Source organism: Ursus americanus, chromosome 24, assembly GCF_024610735.1.
Source record: "Ursus americanus isolate L20-20 chromosome 24, mUrsAme1.1.p, whole genome shotgun sequence".
Classification (NCBI taxonomy): Eukaryota; Metazoa; Chordata; class Mammalia; order Carnivora; family Ursidae; genus Ursus; species Ursus americanus.
The window spans coordinates 42,452,429-42,462,548 of NC_142150.1; the positions used below are offsets into that span (position 1 = coordinate 42,452,429).

At 59.9% G+C, this 10,120-nt stretch overlaps 2 protein-coding genes across 4 annotated transcripts; one reads left to right on the forward strand and one right to left on the reverse strand.

Annotated features, from left to right (window-relative positions):
* The first annotated feature begins 250 nt into the window (after positions 1-250).
* Positions 251-5,571, forward strand: NDUFV1 (NADH:ubiquinone oxidoreductase core subunit V1). Of its 2 annotated transcripts, none has more exons than XM_045775747.1 (10): positions 251-418; positions 1,500-1,582; positions 1,658-1,828; positions 2,545-2,728; positions 3,435-3,624; positions 4,028-4,240; positions 4,433-4,587; positions 4,859-4,940; positions 5,169-5,314; positions 5,416-5,571. In XM_045775747.1, the coding sequence occupies exons 1-10, from the start codon at positions 347-349 to the stop codon at positions 5,500-5,502; spliced, it is 1,383 nt and encodes a 460-aa protein (XP_045631703.1). In that variant the 5' UTR covers positions 251-346; the 3' UTR covers positions 5,503-5,571. The 2 variants fall into 2 exon arrangements, with proteins under 2 accessions (XP_045631703.1, XP_045631702.1); XM_045775746.1 differs by having other exon boundaries at positions 252-418; positions 4,421-4,587.
* A 392-nt stretch (positions 5,572-5,963) lies between these two features.
* LOC123778417 (double C2-like domain-containing protein gamma) lies at positions 5,964-9,803 on the reverse strand. Of its 2 annotated transcripts, none has more exons than XM_045775749.2 (10): positions 9,446-9,803; positions 9,194-9,273; positions 9,046-9,117; positions 8,721-8,830; positions 8,495-8,630; positions 8,310-8,363; positions 6,798-6,949; positions 6,619-6,700; positions 6,348-6,444; positions 5,964-6,274 (listed from the first exon to the last, which is right to left on the reverse strand). In XM_045775749.2, the coding sequence occupies exons 1-10, from the start codon at positions 9,693-9,695 to the stop codon at positions 6,144-6,146; spliced, it is 1,164 nt and encodes a 387-aa protein (XP_045631705.1). In that variant the 5' UTR covers positions 9,696-9,803; the 3' UTR covers positions 5,964-6,143. The 2 variants fall into 2 exon arrangements, with proteins under 2 accessions (XP_045631705.1, XP_045631704.1); XM_045775748.2 differs by having other exon boundaries at positions 9,395-9,803.
* Between the last annotated feature and the right edge of the window lie 317 nt (positions 9,804-10,120).

Here is a 10,120-nt window from a genome sequence, read left to right on the forward strand (position 1 = left end):
ATAAGAAAAGAAACCCTGCGGTCCGGATGGGCACGTGAACAAGCCGAGCAGGGGAGCGAGAGGTTAAGCGCCAACTTGCAAAAGGTGGATTGCGGGTCCCGAGGCCGACGGGACTATGTTTCCCAGCAGTCACCGTGCCAGACAGGCCACTTCCGGCTTCTCCGCCCACCTATGAGGAAGCGAGGCCGCGGGCGGGGCGAGAGAGGCGCAGGGCAGCTTGGGCGCGCAGACAGCGCCAGGGCGCGTGACGTTTTTCCTGTGCGCCGCCTAGCGTCCCTGGCGCGCCGGTTCCTCAGCTTCGGGGCCGTGAAGGTGACAGCGGGAGGTGACTGAACTGTCTCCCGCGATGCTGGCGGCACGGCGGCTGCTCAGCGGGTCGCTTCCCGCTCGGGTGTCTGTGCGTTTCAGCGGCGACACGGTGAGGCCCGGCCTGGCTCCGGCCGGGAGTGTCGGAGGGCCGGGTCTCGCTGCAGTGCCTCTGCGCGCGCCGTCCCTTGGGTCTGTAGTGCCTTCAAAGAGAGCCCTGCTCATTTTCCCAGCCCGGCAGGAAGGTTGCCCCTCCGGCCTAGGTGTAGAGGGGAATGTGTCCCGATGGAAGGGTCACTTCCCCAGTCCTCCGGCTCCTTCCCTATTTAACAGCCGGGCGACATAGCGGAAAATTTTGCAGGTGGGGAAGCGTCCTTGTCTCGTTCCTTCCTTGGCATAGCCTTGTACAGTGTAAAGGTGTCATTGCCTCATTTTACAGATGCAGAAAACAAGCTTTGGGGAGGATGTGCGTCTACTGACGCCCCATCCAGCGCTCCGCTCCCTGTAATGACTTTTAAGGGGATGGGAGCCTGGAAGCCAGGTACCCTTAGCCCTCACCTGGGGTGCTCCCCACTGGGTCAGGTGGAATTGCAGACCCCACTTCTCCATCAGTTTTATCCCAAGTGGGTCTCCCTCCATCACCTTTGTATCCCAGCCCCAGTGAAGTCTTCCTTTTGCATCAGTAAACACATTTTGTTTCCAGCAGAGTTAGTAATGTAAGGCCCTGGTCTGACCAAGTTTTGGTCCAGCAGGACAGCCAGGCAAGTGAATGGACACTTCTCACTGGGCTCGGGGAGGTAGTATGGTGCTGTGGTTCAGGTGTGGGCTTTGACCAGGACAGACCTGAGTGCCAGTTCCATCGACTGCTTTTGGTTGTGTGCCCTTCCATAAATTCTATTTGTTCTTAGCCTCAGTTTCCTCCTCTGTAAAACAGGAAATCATTCGTGTCTCAGGGTTATGAGGATGAAATGGGGTTTTGGATGTCAGACGCTTAGCCTAATATCTGCTAAGCAGGAAGTGCTTACCAAGTGGTGGTGGCAGTATGATGCCACGAAGGGTTCTGAGGCTTAGGCCCCTAACCTCTCCTCAGCCCAACCCCATCTAATCAGGGGGACCCAAGAATCTAACTTTTGGCCAGGCCCTTCATGACCCCAGAACTCTGCTCGGACTCCTGACCCATTCTTTGTCTTCAGACAGCACCCAAGAAAACCTCATTTGGCTCGCTGAAGGATGAAGACCGTATCTTCACCAACCTGTATGGCCGCCATGACTGGAGGTGAGTTGGTGCTCTTAGCTCGGTGGGTGTCCTGGAGCAGGGCCTCCCCTTCAACGCCTTTCCCACTCTGTCCAGGTTGAAAGGTGCCCAGAGTCGAGGTGACTGGTACAAGACAAAGGAGATCTTGCTGAAGGGGCCTGACTGGATCCTGGGTGAAGTCAAGACATCTGGCTTGCGGGGCCGTGGAGGTGCTGGCTTCCCCACTGGCCTCAAATGGAGCTTCATGAATAAGCCCTCAGATGGCAGGTGTGTGTAGGGAGGTAGAGATGGGATTGCAGGAGAAGCCTTGGGGGTGGCTGTGGCTTACCTGGGCCTTGGGGCTGTTTCCTTGGAAACTAAAAGTGAATGAATGGGAAAATGTGACCAGAGCTTAAGTAGGTGGGACTCAGTTCTAGCTGGTCTTCCTCAGGGGTAGCAGAATCAACACAAGGTTTTGACTCAGGCAGACTTACTGGTCAATTCTGCCTTCTAGTTATATAGTTTTGTGCAGTCTCCTGGTCTTTTTGAACTCAGTTTTCTTTTTTTAAGTGGATATTATATTGTGCAGGGATTAAAGAGCTAATGTTCATATAGCTTTTGGCCCTTACATTGATTGGCACAAAGCAAATGATAAATGTCAGCTACTTTACCTCCTTTTGACCCCAGAGATATGGCAGAGGTTCAGGAAGTTCTCTGTGACCAAGAGCAGATTTTGGGCTCTTAGGAAAACACAAGGGGACGTTTGGAACAAGCAGAACAAAGACCTTCCTGTGTTCATAGCCATCCAAAGATGTAATAGGCAGCGAGCTCGCTGTCATTGATGGTGAGCAAGCAGAGCCCTTGAGAACATGTCGGGAGGACAGGGAGGGGTTGGCTATCAGAGGGGACATCTTTGGGGCTTCCTTGGGTGGAGTAGGGTGGCACGTAGTTGAAGGCCCAGCCCTGGTGGCACTGTAGCCTCACTGATGTGCTGGCACCCACAGGCCCAAGTATCTAGTTGTGAATGCAGACGAGGGGGAGCCGGGCACCTGCAAGGACCGGGAGATCATGCGCCACGATCCCCACAAACTGGTGGAAGGCTGCCTAGTTGGGGGCCGGGCCATGGGCGCCCGTGCTGCCTACATCTACATCCGAGGGGAGTTCTACAATGAGGCTTCCAATCTGCAGGTGGGAAAGGAGAGGGACCTCCACAGAGGGGGGTGCTCGGTGTGCCTGGCCCCCAAAGCTGCCTCCAGGCTCTTTCTGTATGTTCCAGAGCCTCAACTTGGGACTCGGGGGGCAGGGGTGGGCTTGCAGGCATTTTTCCTGCAGAAGGGTCAAGGGGTCATTTCCGCAATTCTGAGCTCGGCGTTGCCTGTAGTGACTGGTCCAGGGCCAGAGTCTCACGCCATTCTATTAGGCTCTTGTACAGCAGTGGCGAAGGATATGGGAACAGCACCTGGGACAGCGTCTGGCACATAGTAGCAGTATGTGTAAGTGTTATTGCTACATATTTAAAAACCAACTTCGAGGGTCTTTTCCTCTGTTGCAGAAGTAGTACTTGCTCATTATAAAGATGGGAAACGTTACACATACACAGACCTTCCACAGATCCACTATCTGTAGGAAACTGCTTATTAAAATCTGCATGATTTCCTCAGCGTTTCTTTGAAAAATACATGTAGTTGGAGAATTTGTTAAGTGTTGTTATTACAAAAGTAGCACACGCATTGTAAAAATTCCCACCCCTCTCCCAGAGCATCTTCTGCTCATGTCCAAGGGGCAGCTTTTTCCTGGACTTTGGTGAACACAGTCTCCTGGGGCCTGTGCCCCTCCCCACCACACAGTGTCCCTGGGCTGGTGGGAGTGGTGCCCTCACACTCCTATCCCACAGGTGGCCATCCGAGAGGCCTACGAAGCTGGTCTGATCGGCAAGAACGCCTGCGACTCTGGTTATGATTTTGATGTGTTTGTTGTGCGTGGGGCTGGGGCCTACATCTGTGGGGAGGAGACAGCACTCATCGAGTCCATCGAAGGCAAGCAGGGCAAGCCCCGCCTGAAGCCGCCATTCCCTGCTGATGTGGGTAAGACCCGGCCCAGTCCTGGGCCTTGTGTTGTGTCCCATGGACTCGCATCTGGCTTCAGGTCCCTGCTGGTCATTCTTAGGGGATTTCTGAGTTCCTTCCGGACGGGCGGTCAGACACAGAGTGGGGTGGTAACAACATAGAGACTCTGCCTGCAGTTCCTCATGCCCCCGTGTCAGACACCCAGCCCCTCTCCAGCCTCCAGGGACTGGCGGAGAGAGGTGAGACGGCAGTTCAGTGCCTGCTGGAGGTCGGGGTCCCATCACAGGTGGGAATAACAAAAGGGTGAAGGGGAGCTGGGTCACAGAGCAGGACCCTAGGACAGACCCCACTGCTGGGAAACCTGATGCAATCTGCCCCCACCCTCTGGTAGCCACCAGTCCCTCATGCCAGTCCTCCACAGGAGTGTTCGGCTGCCCCACAACTGTGGCCAACGTGGAGACGGTGGCTGTGTCCCCCACCATCTGCCGCCGTGGGGGTGCGTGGTTTGCCAGCTTTGGGCGTGAGCGCAACTCGGGCACCAAGCTGTTCAACATCTCTGGCCACGTCAACCACCCTTGCACCGTGGAGGAGGAGATGTCTGTGCCGCTGAAGGAACTGATTGAAAAGCACGCTGGTGAGGCCTGGGGCCACCCAGGGCCAGAGTGGGGCAGGGTGTCCGTGAAGAGAGCCAGGGTGGGAGGGCCTCATGAGGCAGCACTGCGCTGAGGCTGACAGGTCCTGGGCTCAGGACTAGGCAGGCATGCCGGTCCCAGCCCTGACCGTCCATCCTTTTGGGGACTGACTGAGGTCCCAGGGGGTGTCATAGGTGGCTGGGACAACCTCCTTGCTGTGATCCCTGGCGGCTCATCCACACCACTGATCCCCAAGTCGGTGTGTGAGACCGTGCTGATGGACTTCGACGCGCTGGTGCAGGCGCAGACGGGCCTGGGCACAGCTGCGGTGATTGTCATGGACCGCTCGGTAAGTGCTGCCTCTGCTCCCCACCCAGGCAGTACCCCTCCCTGGGCTTCCTGAGAGCTCGTGCCAGCTCTTGGATCCCAGTTCCTGTGACCTGAGATACAGTCAGGTGGGAGAGGAGAGAATTTCCCCCAGAGAGAATGCCTGTTGGGTCTGGGCAGTGCCGGATGTCCAGGCAGGTGGAGGTGGCCAGAACGCTACCAGAATCAGGGGCTCTGCTCTGGGGGCTGAGGCTCCAGCCTAGGGGCCTGCTCACTGTTTCTGGTCACCCCAGACAGATGTTGTGAAAGCCATCGCCCGCCTTATTGAGTTCTACAAGCACGAGAGCTGTGGCCAGTGCACCCCATGCCGCGAGGGTGAGAATCCAGGGCAGGGTGGGGGCTTTCTCTGTGGCTCACCCTAGGCCTGGGTCAGGCACAGGGCAAAGGTTGGGTGGGCTCTGGACACGGAATGGACAGCTGCTGCTTCCCAGCCGGCCATAGCTTCTCTCGGCCCCACCCTCCCCGTGTCCCGCACCCTCGGAGTGCTGTTCGCCACGCTCTGGCTGGGGGTCATCGGGCCCTCTCTTGCTGCCGTGGCTGCAGGTGTGGACTGGATGAACAAGGTGATGGCCCGCTTTGTGAAGGGGGACGCCCGGCCAGCCGAGATCGACTCCCTCTGGGAGATTAGCAAACAGATAGAGGGCCACACCATCTGTGCCCTGGGTGATGGAGCCGCCTGGCCTGTGCAGGTACTCACTGCCCTGCTTGTGGGCACTGGGGTGGGGGTGCTGAGGGCTTAGGGTGCTGGGATTTTCAGCTCTGCTTCACCGTGTCTCCTACCCGCCTCCAGGGCCTGATCCGCCACTTCCGGCCAGAGCTTGAGGAGCGGATGCAGAGGTTTGCCCTGCAGCACCAGACCAGGCAAGCTGCGTCCTGAGCCTGCTGCCCGGTGCTGACGTCCATCTGTCCGGGCTGCTGGACAATAAAGCCAGTGCCGCCCACTGTCCTGATGCATCTTTTCTGTGGCCTGCTCTTCACTCTGCCCCTGTAGCCTATTACTCATGGAGGTCTGTTTCCCAGACAGAGTGAGAGGCTTCCCATAACCCGCTTGGACTCCACTTGGGGGTGGCGATAAGCTCAGGGTCATGTCATGAATGACAAACCACTCCTTGGTTTCCTGTGGGTCAGTCTGTCCTAGACCATCTTGAGCGCCCGTCCCTTAGTGCAGATGGCAGGGGTGGGGACAGGGGGCTTTCCCAGTGTGACGAGGGGAAAACAGTGGCCTGGGGTCCAGAGCTGGGCCTGGCCCAGTGTGGGCTTCTGGAGGTGGGAGCAAGGAGAACGGGCCCAGTCCGCCCTGTGAGGTGATGGACAGGGAGAAGAACAGACTCTCTGTGGTCTGGTTTGCAGGTTTATTCTTGCTTCGTGATTGGCAGTGGGGTGAGTTTGAAAGGGGGGTAAGGAAGCAAACAATTTGACGTGGGGCTGGGCACCTTGGGTGGGGCAGCTCCAGTCCTCCCAGCTCTGTGGGTCAGTTTTGGGGAGGGTGGTGAGCAGGGCCAGGGCTGGGTGCCCCTTCTAGTCGCTGAGCTGGAGGGGCGCGCCGTCCAGCGGGTGCCACAGCTCCAGTCGGTGGTCACTGCGGCCCAGGCATTCACACCAGTGCCGCTGGCATTCCCCGCCAGCCTGGCTACTCAGCTCTACCCCGCCTGGGTTGGGGGACAGGGGTCAGGAGCCATGTGGGAGCCCACTGGGCCCCTCCCCCCTCCCCTGCATTCTCACCAATGAAGTCGTCAGCTGTGCCCAGGTCATAGTCCCATACGGACACCAGCAGCGTCTTCTGGGCCAGCTCCTCCCTTGGGCCTGCGTAGAAGAACTCCTGCAGGGAAGGGGTCAGAAAGGCAGGAAGGAGGGGGCCTTGAGTCCCTTACAGGTTCAGAAACAGGCTCAGATAGGTGAGTTGCTCAGGTAAGGGAGGACTTGTGCTAAGTAAGAACGCCAACCTCCCGAACCCCAGAGCAGCTAGGACTGCCCCCACCTGGCCCTGGCCTACCTCATTGAACTCGGGGTTCAGGGTCTTCTTCCGGACACTGGTCTTGTATTTAGATCTCTTCCCCATGTTTGGACGCAGGAAACTGGTTGGAAATGATGGGGTCAGGTTAGGTGCAGCCCTGGAGACAGGCTCTGGGGAACCGCCGCTGCCCACCTGCGTGTCCATCCATCTACACTCACAGGCGGACAAAGGGGTCCGAGTAGCCGTTGGCGTCCATGGGGGCAAGGTGGGCGCAGCGCAGCACACCCACCAGCAAGCCGCCCTGCCGGGAGCTGTAGCACAGGGACAGCAGGATGCGCCCGCGCTCCTCCCCTGCTGCCTCCGCCTCCTCCTGCAGGGGTGGGCTGTGGTCAGCCGCGTGCAACCCAGAGCCTGCCCCCCTTCCCCCGCCAGTGTCAGCCCTGATGGGACAACTCAAGCTGGCTGCAAAAACAACGGGGGCCGACAATTTAATGTCATGATTCTGTTTCCAAAAACAGTCACTGGCCTGGTGCCCTGGAAGGGAAATTCCAGACCCACCGTACCCTCCAGGGCATGTGGAGGGGAGGGGCTTGCTCAGACCAGTTACTGGTCAGTCCAGGGCATCTTTGTCATGGAGGGGAAGGGCGCTGGTGTCAGTGGCACAAACATGCTAGGAGCTTCCTAAATGGCCTCTCGCTAAGTGCCCATCACCACCTTCCCATGTGTCACAGAAGCAGCTCTGAAAGACCGTTCTCTACCTGAAGACATAGAGGTCACTAAAGTTACAAAACCCACCCTCTTCACCCCCCACCGCCCAGGCGACCAGGTTCTGAATGGCCTTTGCCACTCTCAGCCCCTGGTGCTTGCAAAGGACTTGGGGAGGATGCCCAGGAAGAATGAGCTTCTCCCATTCTTAACATAGGATTCAGTCTACAGAAGCCCAACCACCTTGCTCACATTCACGTCTCAGTGAGAGTGTCAAATGAGCACCGGCCTGGCGTGGGGCGGGGGGGACTGTGCAGGAAGTGCGCGCCTCTGGGGGCCTGCCCCACCTGGGTGGGACTTGCCAGCCGGGCCTTGGCTAATTGGCAGGTGCAGCAACTTGCGGCTCCACCAGCGGGCAGTCGGCAGCACCTGGCCCTTCCATCCTAGAGGAGCTGGGGAAGGCTTGCCCGCAGCCTTGCAGGTGTCTCACCACCCTGAGCCCGGGGTGGGGGTAGGGTTCTGGCCGTGCCTTTGGTTTTTGGCATGGGGCCTCCTGCAGTCATCTCTGCCTCCTGACAAGGACCTGTCGGGCTACAAGCCCCAGAAGTGGTACCCACAATGCCTTAGGGGTCGACCTAGAAGCCAGGGAGCCCCACCTGCTGTCCATTCTCTCCTGGACCTTGACGGGCCCTCCCAACTTGGGCCATGGACAGATCCCACCAGTTTTAGCCTCTGTTTCCACCGGGCCTGTGTCTCTGCCCCCTCAGGGCTTTGGGTGTCCCAGTCCCCAACAGTTCCTCTGGGCTGCCCTGGCAGGGAAGTCACATTCCGTGCCCAGGCACTGGGGTCTGGCTGTTCCCTGGGGCTACGAATGCTAGGGCTTGTGAGAGAGATGGCCTCAGTTTCCTCAAGCCCACCTGTGCCTGGACCCACCCCCTCAGCCCACCTCAGGCCCTGCCTGATGCACTTCAGCCCGGCCCCCAGGCCTGCCCCCCATCCCTGCTTGGTCCCATCGTCCTACCCACCTCCTGATACAGGGACATGCCACGGGCTGTATCCAGGCTCTTGGGCCTCTTGGTCTGAAAGAGCAGAGAGCCTGGTCACCTTGGCCAGACATTGCCCAGGGTCCCCCTCCTTGCTCCTCTCCTCTCCAGCTTCCCCACCACAAGGATCCTGGTCCCCACACCCCAACCTGTGCCACCCCACTTACCAGCTTCCGCTTCTCCAGACACACATCAAAGCTCCTGGCTCGGTTGGGTACCAGCTTCCTTAGGGGCACCCGCAGCTCCCCCAGGGGAGGCGCCCGCCGCCGTCGCCGCAGCCATGGGTCCTCACACACACACAGCCTGGGGGCCGCCCGTGTCAGACGTGGCCAGGCAAGCCTCCCCCACCCCCCACCTCGGCCTTGCCGCCTTGTGGCCCAGGCCAATCCTCACCGCAGGGTCTTTCGCCCAGCATCCTGGCGGGTGAAGCCGTGATAGGTGAGTGTCTCCTCCCAGACAGGCCCCCTTGTGCCCCGAACCGTGCGGGTCCGCAGCTGGCTGGCCTGGGGGCCAGGTAGGATGGATCAGGGCCTCCTTGGGCCCCGGGACCCCACTCTGGCCCACCTTCCTGATAGGCCCCCAGTTGCACATCCCAGCAATGGGGAGCTCCGTGCCTGATGTCCAGGCTTTGGCGGGGAGCGGCATGGCAGGGTCAGACGGGTGTTCTGGGCTGGGGTGCGGCCAAGGGGCATCAGTAGGGGCCTGGGTTCACCCTCACCTTGCTGGCCCCTGGCAGCAGATTGGCTTTGACATACGTGTCCACAGAGCCCGAGGCCGGTGGCTTGAGACCCTGAGAAGAGACAATGAGTGTGGGGCAGGCCTGTGGCCCAGGCCCTCGGCCCATAGACCCCTGCCCCCATCCTCACCTTGGCACGGTGAGCCGTGCAGTGCAGGGCGCTGTTGTCCGCATCAAAAAGAAGCGTGAACTCGAGGGTGCCCAGGGCAGCTAACGGCAGGTGGCAGGCAGGGTCAGCTCCTACCTCGACCCCCACCCCACCCCCCAAATGGCACCATGCCTCCTGCCCTGCCCCTCCCCGGTCAGATGCCTGGGATGCCCCAAACCCTACCCTGGCCGGGCTGGGCCAGGAGTGCTTCCTTGGTCCCCTGCCCCCACTCACTGCTGTCGTCTGAATCTCCCTCTCTCTCTGGGTCCAGCTGCGGCTGGGGTGCAGAGCGTATGGCAGGGGTCACTGCAGGGTGTGGCTCTGGGGTGCGCAGGGTGTGCTTAGCGAAGGGGTAGAAGTGCGGGAAGTAGTCGGAAATGAGATGGATGGGCCGGATGGGGCCGGGGCTCACATCGATGGCCATGTGCTCCTGCATGCTCGCCCGCGGTGGCCGCCCCCCTCTCACTGCTGCAGTGCCTGCCATGGGGGCTTGGGCATGGGGACAGAGACTCAGAGAAGCCCCCGTGGGCTGGAGACGGGGGGAATGCAGCGGGCCAAGGAGCCAGGGCGAAGAGGCATCCCTGAGGGCGCTGAGGGGGGTCTCGGGTGGCAGCCAGGACCTGAGGACAAAGTGCAGCGTCAAAGTAGGTGGGGTGGGGGAGAAGTGGGGGGCTCCAGCCTGAAGGAGGCCCCCGGCGTGCCAGCAGTGAGGCCATCAGCTACTCACCGCTCTGTGAGCTCCTCCACCTGCTTTGGTTCGGGGAGTGGAAGCCGGACTGTCTGAGCCAAGGGCCTCCCAGACCCGGTGACGGTGACGGAGGGGGAAGGGGCGGGGCTCAGAACCCATCTCCGGGGCTCTCAACCCCAAGGGTCCCTTCTTTAGTGCAGGGGCTCGGCCGCCCACCTCCC

What these genes read in the sequence shown, in the direction of transcription:
- LOC123778417 (XM_045775748.2), bottom strand. Translation starts at nt 9,695, where the DNA reads ATGGCAGGCACTGCAGCAGTGAGAGGGGGGCGGCCACCGCGGGCGAGC. An exon ending in TGAACCCCGAGTTCAATGAG is followed by an intron (nt 6,445 to 6,618) that starts GTAGGCCAGGGC and finishes CCTTCCCTGCAG; the next exon opens with GAGTTCTTCTACGCAGGCCC. An exon ending in CACAGCTGACGACTTCATTG is followed by an intron (nt 6,275 to 6,347) that starts GTGAGAATGCAG and finishes CCCCCAACCCAG; the next exon opens with GCGGGGTAGAGCTGAGTAGC.
- NDUFV1 (XM_045775746.1), top strand. Translation starts at nt 347, where the DNA reads ATGCTGGCGGCACGGCGGCTGCTCAGCGGGTCGCTTCCCGCTCGGGTG. An exon ending in TATGGCCGCCATGACTGGAG is followed by an intron (nt 1,583 to 1,657) that starts GTGAGTTGGTGC and finishes CACTCTGTCCAG; the next exon opens with GTTGAAAGGTGCCCAGAGTC. An exon ending in ATGAGGCTTCCAATCTGCAG is followed by an intron (nt 2,729 to 3,434) that starts GTGGGAAAGGAG and finishes CCTATCCCACAG; the next exon opens with GTGGCCATCCGAGAGGCCTA.